The sequence below is a fragment of the Trichomycterus rosablanca genome, chromosome 2 (assembly GCF_030014385.1).
Source record: "Trichomycterus rosablanca isolate fTriRos1 chromosome 2, fTriRos1.hap1, whole genome shotgun sequence".
NCBI classification, from domain to species: domain Eukaryota; kingdom Metazoa; phylum Chordata; class Actinopteri; order Siluriformes; family Trichomycteridae; genus Trichomycterus; species Trichomycterus rosablanca.
In genome coordinates this window covers 23,129,053-23,142,795 of record NC_085989.1, presented here as the reverse complement: position 1 = coordinate 23,142,795, position 13,743 = coordinate 23,129,053, and the positions used below count along the sequence as shown (strand labels likewise).

The 13,743-nt window shown below is 37.5% G+C and overlaps 1 protein-coding gene across 4 annotated transcripts in view; it reads left to right on the top strand.

Annotated features, from left to right (window-relative positions):
• tnrc18 (trinucleotide repeat containing 18) overlaps positions 1 to 8,506 on the top strand; it is an 81,168-nt gene extending 72,662 nt beyond the window's left edge. For all 4 annotated transcript variants that reach the window (XM_063012775.1, XM_063012766.1, XM_063012759.1 and 1 more), the window contains exons 27-30: positions 35 to 1,296; positions 2,823 to 3,059; positions 3,173 to 3,247; positions 3,913 to 8,506. In XM_063012775.1, the coding sequence (XP_062868845.1) occupies positions 35 to 1,296; positions 2,823 to 3,059; positions 3,173 to 3,247; positions 3,913 to 4,119 (1,781 nt within the window). In that variant the 3' untranslated portion in view covers positions 4,120 to 8,506. The remainder of the gene's footprint in view (positions 1 to 34; positions 1,297 to 2,822; positions 3,060 to 3,172; positions 3,248 to 3,912) is intronic.
• The last annotated feature ends 5,237 nt before the right edge of the window (positions 8,507 to 13,743 follow it).

Genomic DNA, 13,743 nt, shown 5'->3' with positions numbered 1-13,743 from the left:
CATATAACACATTTCCCTTATGCTGTGTTTCCAGATTCTGAAGTGGCTCCAAAGGAGCATGAAAAAGCTGACCACTCAGCTCATGTACAGGCCCAGGAAAGATCCCTATCCACCCAGCAAACTGGCCTTCTGTCAAACAAGAAGAGCCAGTCTGGCAACACAAGCAGCCCTTCCATACCCGCAGACAGCCAGAAGAAAACCAGTATATCTAAGCACCCTGCCAAAGTACACTCGCAGCCCAAGTCTGCCTACTCATCTGCACTTTATGGAAAAGTTTTGTCTGTGGACCTCTATAATGACCCCTCTGCTTCATTTATATCCAACAACGATGGCACCAAGGCGAAGGCTGTAAAACGAGTGCGGAAGAGCGAAGACGAAGGAAATGGGTTTGGGTTGAAGGCCCAGCGCAAGCAACCTCAAACAGAGATCCTTATCAAGTTGGACCATGAGGGGGTGATGTCCCCCAAGACCAAGAAGACCAAAGCTCTAATGATGATGGAGGGCCAGAACCCTATTAAGAGAGACAACAAATCTGTAATGGGTATAAGCTACACAACCGTCACCTGTTCTACCCCTACTGACAAAACACTTAAGCCTAAGATCAAGCCGGAACCTGAGGCCATAAATCCTGACAATGTGTCAACCTACAGCATCCGTAAGCTTGGCAGCAGCACAGACGGTCTGGTCAAAGTCAAGAGCTCAGGGGAGAAAGACGCTGAGTCTGGCAACTGCAGCAGCAGTAATAGTAGCAGCTCAGAGTCCGAGGGCGAAGAGGACAGAAAGACCCCACAGGAAAAGAAAACCAAACAGGACAGCAGCTCTAGCTGCTCCCGTGCCTCCAGCCCCACTTCCTCCAGCTCTTCCTCCAGCAGCTCCTCTTCTACTGCCGAATTTAATTCTTCCTCCTCATCCTCCTCCTCGACCACCAGCGATGAAGACTCCTCCTGCTGCTCAGATGAGGAGGCTTCTCCTGCTTCTCAGCCTCCATCTCCCCAAGAGCAGTCACCACCGGAAAATGACAAAGATGCTGAAAAGGTGGAAGTAAAGTCTGAACCCTCACCCACCTCAACCAATGTCCAAAAAAAACAAGCATCTTCTAAACAGCAGCCAAAGCAACAAAAGCAGCAGAAGGAAAAGAAAAGCGTTGGCCGACCTAAGAAGAGAGAGGGTGTTCACATGCCCACAACAAAAGAGCTGGCCAAGAGACAAAGACTTCCATCTGTTGAGAACAGACCCAAAATATCTGCTTTTCTTCCCGCTAGGCAACTCTGGAAGTGGTTTGGGAAACCTACTCAGGTAAGTTTATTAGTGCTTTTTAAAGGGGATACTGGTGGAAAAAAACATGAGGAAAACCTCTCTATGGCTGTGTCCAGTTCTATAATAAACAAAAGAATAAATACGGAGATGATTGGCAATATTTAACCAATCAAACCAAAGACATTTTGCTTACCTTTCAATCATGTTTGCATACATAAATGCATGTGGGTTTAAGGTGCACTTTAGATGGAACACTGGTGGGCGATGCTAAAATTGTTTGCAAAATATCAATCATTGGTGATGTTGAAATGTTTATGTCCAGTCCGGTGGCACTATGTGACTTAAAACTAGCAATTATAGGTAGACTAGCACACCTGCTGTATTAAGAATATAACTTTGTGGGTTCCTGCCTGTAGGATGAAACACTCACGCTTTTTAGTATGGTTCTGTACCACACTTGAAACAGAAGTGAAATGAAACAGCAGTTACAAGTGTGTTGAAGCTTATGTTGGTTTGCTGTGGGTAAAAACAGGGAATATCAAGGCTGTTTCCTAGTTGTGTTACAAGTTAAACAAACCTCCTCCTTTTTTCCAGTCTAGTCATTTCCTAATTCACATAACAATTTCTCTGCCACATGGCCAGGGGGAGATGCAGTCTAGCACCAGCCTGCTGTATCCATCAAGCTGGTTGTGCTGCCTTTGGAGGCAACAAATGCAACCACTTACATTTATGGAATTTGACGGATGCTTTCATCCAAAGCAACTTATGACATGTGTTGGTGCTGTTATATTAACACCAAATACAATAAAACCAATGTGCTTCTTTTGACTGAAACCTTGATCATCCTCAAGCCTTTTGGGTTGATGTGAGATTTTTTTTGTTTTTTTGTTTTTTGCACATGAGAATCCTTGTGTTTTCCCAGTTCGTGCCCCTTTTTGACTTTTGAATTTGCTGCTTGTTTTTTATGTAATGTTATTTTTGAATTAGGAATGTAAATGGTCGATAACGCTGTCATTTAAAAAGATCATTTTGATTCAACAGCTGATGGCTGATTCTAATTAAGAGGACAGTCACCGATTTCTACAGTGTCAATTTGAAACACTCCCCATTCAACGCTCAGTGCGCATGCGTCATCTGTTTACAGATGCGTTTCAAGATTTCAGTTAAAACAAGAAAACATTGATATGCATTTATTATTTGAATAATGAACGTTGGAAGTACTATGCATTAAAACCACAAACAGAAGCTGATTGGTGTCAGTATGGAACCAGACTGTTAATCTCTGTGCATGTAATTACCTCACATTAAGCTACAACTCTGCTCATCATCCTACTATACCAGTTTTGTCAGGAAGAGCTTTAATATACAGCATCTATATTATTCGATCAGCACGATTAGTTAGCACATGTAATAAATTTTGCATAAAATTATTATGATGTACCGGTTTTGCTCCTCATTTTATGTTCGTCTTATTGTTTTAAATTACTGTAATTTTTAAGATTTAGTCAAAAATGCATTTTTAATGCCTCTCAATCTTCTGATGATTTTCTTTGTCTTGATTGCAGAGACGGGGAATGAAGGGTAAAGCTAAGAAGCTCTTCTATAAAGCCATCATGCGTGGGAAAGAAATGATCCGTATTGGAGACACTGCCGTTTTCTTGTCGGCTGGACGACCTAATCTTCCGTTTATTGGTCACATTCAGAGCATGTGGGAATCGTGGGGAAATAACATGGTGGTCCGGGTCAAATGGTTTTACCATCCTGAGGAAACCAACCCAGGAAAGAAGCTTCATGACAAAAAGGTCATTACTCTTTATTTTTGTGGTTTATAAAAACTAATCCTGAAATAAAATAATTTGCCATTTAGATGAGCTTTACATACACTTTGCTTATCTTTCTGTATTTTTCTTGATAGAACTGGGATCAGATGTCTGGAAGGAGTCTTCCCGATCTCCTACAGATCTCCAATCAGAGAAAGGATTTTATGGAGGTGGGTAGAGTTCATAGACATAATACCATATGCAAAATGAACTAACTTGGAGTGTAATACAGGATAATTTAACACTTATGTTTGCCTTACCGCACCCCTTCACATCTGTATACTGAAAGTATTAAAAATGATTGTATATAATATACCAGCGTCCTTGGGTTTAGGAAGTTTTTCCTGTGAAGACTTCCTTTGTGTATTCTTGTTTCCTCCCTTTTCACAAAGACATGAAAATGGTGAATTGGCTGCCCTTAATTGCCCAATAGTGTAAGTAAGTGATTGGATGAGTGTGCAATGCCCTAAAATAGACTGGTTTCCTGTCCATGCTCAGGCTCAGTGTCTTTAGTGGTGCCAAACCCAAACCCCAGCCTCACTGAACAGCCTTGGAATGAACTGGAACATCAATTGATGCGCTTGACCAACATCAGTGCCTGGCAATACAAATGCTATTTTAACTAAATGGGCACAAGTTCCCACTACTTTAAAGTCTTGTAAAAAGAATTTTCAGGTGGCTGTTACATAGTAATACTATTAATACCATTTGCTTTAGAAATGGGATATCCAACAAGCGTTCAGATAATACTGTCATATTGTGTGTGTGTGTGTGTGTGTGTGTATTTGGACAAAAACAAGATTTATTTATTGACATTATGTTTTTTTTTGTGCAGCGGGCTCTGTACCAGTCCTCTCATGTTGATGAGAACGATGTACAGACCATCTCTCACAAGTGTTTGGTGGTTAGCCTGGAGCAATATGAACAAATGATTAAAACTAAGAAGTACCAGGACAGTGAGGATCTTTACTATCTGGCTGGCACTTATGAACCCACTACTGGTATGATTTTTAACACTGATGGTGTCCCTGTCATTTGCTGAAAAGCATCCTTTTTATCTCTGAATGTTTCAACCCATCAGCCAGGAGCTGCAATATAAATCATCTCTGTGGAAGATGACCAAGGGATGGATTTGACTTTGGAGCCCTACATGGAATGTCTATGCTAGAGTAGGATTAGAAAAAAGTCATTAGTGAAGTTACACAGGACCTCTGGACATCCTTACTGACTGGGATTATCAAGTTCCTGCTTCACTTAAAAAAAACAAAAAAACTTGTGTATTCATGTTGATGGCAGCTGTTGATCTGTCAGTATTTTTACAGTACACGTGTCATGAAACTTCTAAAAAAAAATGCTACGTTTGTGTTGCACCTGTAACTAGAGCACCGTTCGTTCCAGCTCAAAAACAGCAACACAGTTCAGGATTGAAGAGAGAGGGGGGTGTAGCTCTATTTTGAGAAAGAGATGTGAATGTTGAAATTGTCTTTGAAGTCATAATCTGTATCGCTGAGCTCACCTGTGTCTCAGCATCATGGCAACTGATGCAACACAACATGATGGAACTCGGTCTGCTGGGTAGGGTGCTCCTAAGAACTCAATTCCTGGGCTCAGCTTGTAATCAGAATGTAATTTAAACTGACAGGACATGTCACACTTGCTATTCCAATACACTCGGAAAAGCAATCTGTACCAGCACTCTGCTTTCCAGTGCCCTTCTGGTAAAACCATCGATGGGATGTCACTAGGACGACAGCCGGTAAATGAGCTCGGACAGCATGGAGCTGCGGCCGCACTAACACTGGAAATCTTCCCGCACTGCACACTGTTTACTCACAGGAAAGTGGGAGTTCCACAAATCAACCCAGGTCATCGATTGGAATATTTTTATGACTATGCCTTTTAGCCAGCATGGCAGGAAGAGGTTTTTTGTACGAGTTACGGGCTGGCATGTTCTAAAGTGTTGTAAAGACAAGATTTGTACATACACTATATATAAATATACAGTATATACCGATGTTTTATTTTCATGTACTATAGATTTATCTGCAAGTGATTTTTAATTGGTAAAAGAGGGAAAAAGAGCTTTTATTAAACTGTGAATACGATCAAAAACTTAACTCAGATTCCCACTACATTGGTAATGCAGTGTAAATTTGCTTACAATATTATACCATTTTAGTACAATGTGGTCTTTAGAACCTAACAGAAAGCACTTAATTCGGCCACTCGGGTCTCTCCTTTTTCTTTTGACAATCCCTAATGCAGGTGAACTAGGTATGTTTACTTGGGAGTATGTATTAAATTTTGGCTGATTCAGAATGATCACTAATTTGTTTATTGCTTGACTGACTTAGGGCTTTCTTTAGTCATGTTTTCCTCTTCTGCTTTAAAAAGCATTCCTGTAATCCCTCTTTCCAAAAAGCAATTACATCTCATGCATGAAAGCACTTTGTTAGAAATAAAACTAGCTGAGCAGCACAACAAAAGTGCTGGTGGCTTTTGCTGCAGCTTTTATGTATTTTTTCATTCAGATCTGTCCCTTACCTTATCCCTGCACCCCGCTGCTACAGCATATGGCCTTGATGTAATAAGTCGCTCACTGAGAAAGTGAACATTCATAAATTTTTTCTATTTTTCTAACCATGCGACTTTGACAGAGTAACGCACCTTTCTTTGGCCAATTACCAACTCAGAATTGTTCACAGTGGCAGTTCTGAAAGCTCATTTTTACAGAGAGTAGGTACATATATGTTGGATGATGCCTTAGAGCTTTTCCTTAATATTGTTGCAATAAGTTTAAATTTACTTAAAGAATCCTTTTCTTTCCTTTTTTCTTTAGAATCCTATTTTGTTTTCAGACTGCCCCCTTTTTTAACTGTCCCTACAGCGATACCTTATTTGACAGTTTTTTTGCTGGGAGCCCTTCATGATGCTACCTTCTTTACATTTATCCTGGCTTGGTACCGACATTGAGAGTGCACTGACAAGTGTGTATTCAATAGGCTGTTCCGAGCACCACACTTAAAGATCTTGTTTGCAGGTCGCTAATTAAATAGGCCTGTTATCCTAAGAAATTCTATGCAGCCTATAGAGGGATCTGCAGGGCTTTGTAACATAAAAATAATATCCAACTGTTTTGCCAATCATAGTCTTATTAGTGTTACTCGTGTCCTAACTTTTGGTTTCTAAAACAAACATTGTGAGGACGTCTGAGTCTGTACATTTCTACATTTCTCCAGGACAGCATTTTTCTGATAATAGCAGTGTTCACTTTCTCAACCAACTGAAAAGCTTAGAAATCAGTAAAACTGTCTTTTACCTTTGATCCCAACAGGCTGTGCAATATTAACTCAATCACACAGTTTGAATGTTGCTGTTAGTAAACAGGTCTAGTCAGTCACCAGAGGCACCTGTATACACCCATACTGGACCAGGCTGTTTATTAGTTCCTCCTCTGGATCAAGACCAGTCAAATGTATTTGACTCTTGATTTCCTAGCAACAATTAAGTTTATTAATTCTTGTGTTTATCTGGGTTTTGTTGTTTTGTGGTTCAAGAATGAATGTTGGCTGTGTAAATATTGGACATGTTTTTATGTCTGGCCTTGTTTTTTTATTTTTTTTAATGCCTGTTTTTTGTGCATTTGTAACCAGGCTCCACTGTATTATATGTGTTGTCCAATATGAGCCACTAAATGCTGCATACTGTTCCCGATGCATATAAAATTGTGAGAGTAAATTGAGGTAAATTGATAGTGTAATTAGAGGTCGAAGCTGGACTTTTCTTTTGTAATTGTTACATTTTTCGTTGTTAATCATCTTTTCATTGCCTTATTTCTTCTCCTGCCTTTCTTAAGTCTTCCCGTTCTCCCAAAAAATAGAAGCTATTGTTAAATGTGCATTTTTTAGTCCAGTCTTTGGTGTTAAGCATTGCCAAATTCTACCTTCTATCCTGGTCTCACCCATATCTAAGAATGTTTGACCAAAATGTTGGTTTAGGAGTATCTTCCATTTTCTTGATTTCATTTTTTTAGTGGAAGGATGGAAAGAACAAAAAGGAAATGGACACTAGAAACTAGGCTTCGAAACACAAAATTATTTAGGCCTACTCAGTATTTACGAATCTAGATTGTAGTACTTTGTTGACACTATTAGAGAGAGAGAGAGAGAGAGAGAAGGCAAGGGACTATATATATATATATATATAATTTGTTGTGATTTTCTTGTTTTATAGAACAGTGCCCAATCTCTCAGAGAGATGATACATTGTTGATATTCAATAGGTTATTTCTTAACAGCTGAATCATGGTATGTGCTGTTGAGGTAAACTGTATATTTTGTCTTTATCAGGTTCTGACTGTTTTTATGAATCTTCTGATTATTTTGCTCAAGAATATTTGTAATAGGCTTAAAGTTGAGTACAATGGTGCCAAACGATCTTTAAGTCATCTTAAATCAGAAACAATATTGAGCAAGCAATCATGGTCCAAACACTCTAAAATCTACATTTCTATTTTGTGTAAGATAGTTGTCTTATCGAGTACGATTTTAAGTGCCCCTTAAAACACGTTTACTTGGAGCTTGAGTCAAGCTGTAAAGCACTTTTTAGATGATTTCTGTCTGCATGTTGTAGAAACAGAGTTTATGCATTTAGATACATTATTAGAGCAAAGCAATCAACAGAATTCTATTTTGCTTGCTGTGTCTTTAACACAGTGTGAGTTGTATGCAGCTTAAGAGTTTGTCCTTTTGCCTCATGCTTAGGTCACTAAATATCAAAGTGGCCTCTGCTGGTAAAAGTCAATGTAGATGAGCTAGTTCTGCTAAGTCTTCAGGGTCAGATCCAGGCGTCTCTTTAGAATGGGTTACCTGGCTCATTAGTTTAAAAAAAAATTCTGTCTAGATGAGCTATATATATATATATATTAACAGGTCTTGTTTGCATGATTTTCTTTTGCATTTTGTTTCTCTGTTCATTTATTTCCCCCTCTCGGAACAATCAGCCTCCATACTAAATGTGCAATACTGCTGAATGTGGTTTTTTGAGGTAGCTGCTAGTAAGGGATAAAAATTAAGGGAGATAAAGAGAGAAAAGAAGAAACAGAGAGTGGATTGAAGGCTGGTCCTTCACTGGTCTTCGTCTGCTGGAATGTCAGCATTGAAAATGTCCTGTTACAAAAAAGCTATAGTTTTAAAATGATTTTTAAAGATTTAAAAAGCATCAATGTTTTATAAATCACTTATGAGAGGGGGGCATACTTTGTATACACATTTAATCCTGTATAAAAATATAAAAGGATACACTTTTGAAAACATGTTGCTGTTTTCCTGTGTGTAAAGTAACATATTTTTTTTGTATCTTAATCAGTGTTTGCAATTCTTTTAGAAATAAGAATTTTGTAGTCCCATCAATAAACTTCATGAAACACACTCTGGTCTTCTGTCATGTTTTGTGGCTTTTCTTCATGATCACAAGGTCACAGTGTGGTATTGTAGTGCTAATATGAAGATAGATCATATTTCTTTTTGGGAGTGGAAGGGGGTGGTGGAACTTTCTCTTAGTTCTTATTAGTTCACTTTCACTAATGTTGCATTTAAACATAAAACAGATTATAAACACAACATGTGATTTATTTGTGGCCTGTGAAAAACATTGTTGTGTATTATCATTAACTGAAGAGTCAAAAAAATAAAACCAACACTGACTTATAAAAATATGATTAAATCTTGTAACTGACGCTTTCACCGTATTAAATATAAGGTGAAAGCCCAGCCTAAAACGTTCACCTTTAGAATTTAAACAAATGAAAAATGTTCTATGCAGACTACGCAGGTAAAGCTCAACAGCAGTCACCAGCTCAACAACTCAACGTTATTGCCATGATTTTCTACAGTGGATCCTTACATCCAAGAGTTCCAGATTCTACTGTGAAAGTTAAAAATGTGTAAATATCACAATTTACTTTATACAAACCTGATTTCCAGAAAAGTTGGGACAATGTTTTAAGACAAAAGAACAAAAATAAAAGTCTTTTTATTGTTAATTAACAGCTAGATTTGTTTTGCTAATAAAATGTGCTGTAGATTTATTTCTAGTGAATAATAAATTGTCCATGTTGGCCTTGTCAATAAAATAACAATCTTACATCCCAATTACACTCGACACTAAATCACACCCCACCAGCTACAAGTACTTACAAATGAATGTCTTACCTCAGTGTTTTCTGTTTCTGTGAGCTGGAGACAGCAGTAATAATACAGGATACAGATACTTGCTGTCTGCAAGTACAAAAAGCTTTGTTTTTTTTATGCAAGGTATCCAACAGTGGTACTGAAGAAGTTTAGCACCACACATAAATACTGGGTATTTGTTTTTGGGAAGATACTCAGACAATGTCATGAAACGAGGATCAAATTCTGGTCACTAGGACCTGTGCGGCAGCAACATATTTTGCTGTGCCCCACTTTTTAATGCCAAAAAAATATATGCCAATACCGAATAAATGAATTTTTATAATATGAACATTGGAAATGTGTCCAGATCCTTTTCCCATCCCATAATATAAACCACAACATCCACAACAGATGTTAATCTGTACTAAACACTACATCAGATCATTGCATTACCTATGCTATTGTTAGTTTTTCCCAGTTTATATACACAAAATGTAATTATGTACACAATTTTGAAAACTTTAAGCTCATGTATCAACAAAATGATTAAAAACTGCTCTAAGTAGAACTTATTTTTTTGATTTTGCTAATCTCTAAACACAAACTGCATCATTTTGCACACTTTGGTCACTTAGAAACACTGGCCTGCAAAATGCAAGAACCTGATTAAGCAATTAGTCTCACTTGTGTTGCACTTGTGCAAACTCAACTGGAGGAACACTTCCAATAATTATTTGAGTATAAAAGAGGCCTCAAGTGATTTATACAGGTGTTAGGAAAGAAGATGAAGCAGCAAGATCACAGAGGAAAATGTTCTTTTGTTACCTTTTTGTATATGTGCACTGATTTTCTTTGTAGTGTTTCTCACTCTGCTTACCTAGGTGAAATGTACTGATTTTGCTACATACTATGTAAAATAGTGTGTTGCATATACATGTAGTACTATAAATGCTTTTTTGTCACAAAAACCTACACTTCACCAAAATAAGAAAAATAAAACGTATTTCCACACACTTGCATTTGATTATGTAACATGGCCTCTTGAAGTCAAAACGTACATCAACAGTTCTGATGGTGGTGTTTGGCATTGATCACATCAGTGTTTATTTGATGCTCTGGAGGAGCTAAGCATATGATAGCTGTGTGTATTGTTTTGGTGGAAGTTTTGAGAGGAGAGAACATAGTTCTGAGTGCTGTGTTTGATTTTGATTACTTTTGGCAAAGTAATTTACTTTTTTCAGTTTGTGTTTAGAGTTTTCAGAAACTTAAACCCAAGCCTCAAGCAACCAAGATTGTCTAAACATGTAAACAGCAAAAAGTATAAATAAAAAAAATCATACATAATCTATTTCATTGTGGGTTACTTTTATATGCTGTACTAAAATACAGGGCAGTGGTTTACTGGACTATTGATTAGAAGGTTGCTAGTTCAAGCCCCAACACCACCAAGTTGTTTGTGTTGGGCCCCTGAGAAATGCCCTTAATCTACACTTGCTTTCATTATTTAGTTACAATTGTAAGTCATTTTTGATAAAAGTGTCTTCTAAATGCCAGAAATGTAAATTTAAAATCCAATCTAATGAATCTTATATCATCAATAAACATTAAAGAGAATCACTAGAATAATGGTAGATTAAGTCTAGTGGCTTAATGACATTTCTGTAGAAGTGTCAGAAATTTTTCAGGTTCCATTTTCAAGTGTTTCAGGGGCTAAGACAATTACTAACTGAAAATCACATGCAGCCTTACTGAAATGAACTATTGAAAAGCATAGAAAAAGTGAAACGAATGAAATTGATTTTTTGCCGTGTCATCGAGCTAAATGAGTCTGTACTGTGTGTTCAGCGCTAATTTCTTTCACCTGCAGATAGACTAGTCAAGTCAACTTTATTTATATAGTGCTTTTTACAATAGACATTGTCTCAAAGCAACTTTACAAAATCCAGGACCAACAGATACAAAAACCCCTGTAGATAGACACTCTGACACAACAAATTTGTGTTTTTACGATATGAAGAACAGTATTAATGCAATTCATTTAGTCAAACAATGGTACATACGTGTGATTCTGACTGTTGTACATCAGGATTTCTTGTTGATTGAAATAACGAATGTTGTCTCTGGAATACGGTCCTCCACCTACTACTTTTAGGGTGTAACTACAAAGCACACAATTTTTTCACAAGTAATAAAACGTATACATTGTGATTATATAATATTTGGACTGTGTAGAATAGCATACGATCAAGAAAATGTCAGTAAATTAATAATAATACAACTATTACTGGGTTGGTTGTGCCTACCTACAGAGGCCACATACATGTGAGGTAGAAGGTATGAACATGATGGCAGGATGATTAACCAGGGTAAAAAAAAAAAACTGTGATTAAAAAGCCAAAAATATAAAGAAAACTACAATACAACCAGTCGCCAAAATACCAGACACTGAAAACAAAATCTGCGACCCAAAGCAGAAAGGCAAAAGAACACAGACAGAACACAGACTGGTGCTACCTGTGCCTGAGAGGGATATGGCGTGGCGGCAGATTTCTGAACAAAAAGTTGCCAGAATGCAACCTCATAACCTCATCGGCCTGACAAAATACATTTAAAATGTTTCATGCTGGATGCACTTGTTTTACTTTTACATGTTTTAAATGCCCACTATCCTTTATTCAATTATTTGCTGTTTCTAACAGTTGGGCAATACACTGTTTGCCAAGAATGCTAAACTTGCTGAAACATAACTGGGGCACAATGACTAATTAGCACATGCCCACTGTGCGAGCACTAGTCATGAACACATGCTGAGTGCAGTCAGACTGAAAACAATGTATTTAGAAGTGGCACCTTCATAGCACAATAGTCAAGACTTATGCATCAATTTTACTGCATATGCACCAGGTGCCAAAGATTTTGGAACACTGCCACAATGTAGAGTTAGCATGAAATTCTCAAAACAGCTCCCCAAATTATGTTTAGTACTCTATTTGTGATGAAATGGATGCCTCATTGTGTCACAAACTTACAAAATTGTGTGCCTCAATAATAATAGCCTGCTGTATAAATCAGAAGTTAATGGCCACTTTGGTGCAGGAGCCTTTCACACTCCTAACATAATCACAATGTGCAGTAATGGTTGGGTACTTACCATTTTTTAAATGAATGCAAAGCACATCGTGTGTAGTTTTTGGGCATTTGAACAACTTCTTGTTAAGGCGACTGGCCCTCCTTACAGTAGTGGTGAAATCAAGTACCAAATGCTTACCTGGGGGACAGCCATTGTAAATGGGTAATCTGTGGCATCCCTGAAACATGCGCATAAACACACAAACACACACAATTTTTATTTTTAAACACTGATGGCTGTACCAGCCCAAGTTTTGTTCAGTTCAGGTTTACACTTCTAGACTGTGCAGACAAAAACCTAGCTGCAACTAAGATTCATTTTTGCTGTCTGAAAAAATTGCTCTGTTGTAACAATACAAAGAGACATTTTGTAAAATGCAATACAGTTATCTACAGTATATTTAACTGAGAAAAATGACAGAGAAATAACTTTCAATGTTTGGCTGACCAACTGTATTTTATAAATAAACAATACTAACAGGTGACTGGGTATAAAAGTAGGATCACTTTGTGGAAAACTTCATGAGAGAATTGTAAATCAGTTCAACAAGATGAATGGATGGACAGACAGATAGATAGATGGATGAGTTTCAAAGACAAAAAGGACCATCCAGACAGTAAAAGGAGCAAAAGCCAACAACTGTCATGGTATGGGGTGCATCAGTCCCCATTACATGTGAGATTTCCATATGTGTAAGGGTACCATTGATGAGAAAGCATATTTTGGAACACATGCTACCATTAGGTTGACATCTTTTTCCACAAAGTCCATGGTTATTTCAGCAAGACAGTGACAGGCCTCGTTCTGCATATGCCAAAGCAGCGTAATTTTGTAGACACAGTGTTTGACTGGCCTGCCTGCAATGCGGATTTGTATAAGCACAATCTGCACAGACATAACATAAAGCATTCACTGGCATGCACACTAAATGAATTATTTTGGAAACTCCTCTAGAAGCAGTATGTAAAGTATTATTTTCATTTATGATGGTGCAGAAGGTAACAATGATAAATCACTGAACTGCAGCAGAATGTTAATTTTACATATAGGTTTTATCTACAGTCAGATGTGCACACACAGCAATGCATTTTACATTGTCATGATTGATCACTGTTGACAACCAAGGACTACACTGTAAGCCCGGATAAGTTCAATCTACTTAAAAAATTTTAGGAAACCGGTTGCCTTAAAAAAGTTAAGTAATGTATAATGAAAACTTGAGTTAGCATAACTTAAAACATTTATTACACCTAAAAGGCAAGTTGATTAAACTTTATTTTTTTGGTTATACCAACTGCTTTTCCCAATAATTCTACTTATTATCTTGAGCTCAATGGACAAAAATATTAATTTTTGTATTAAT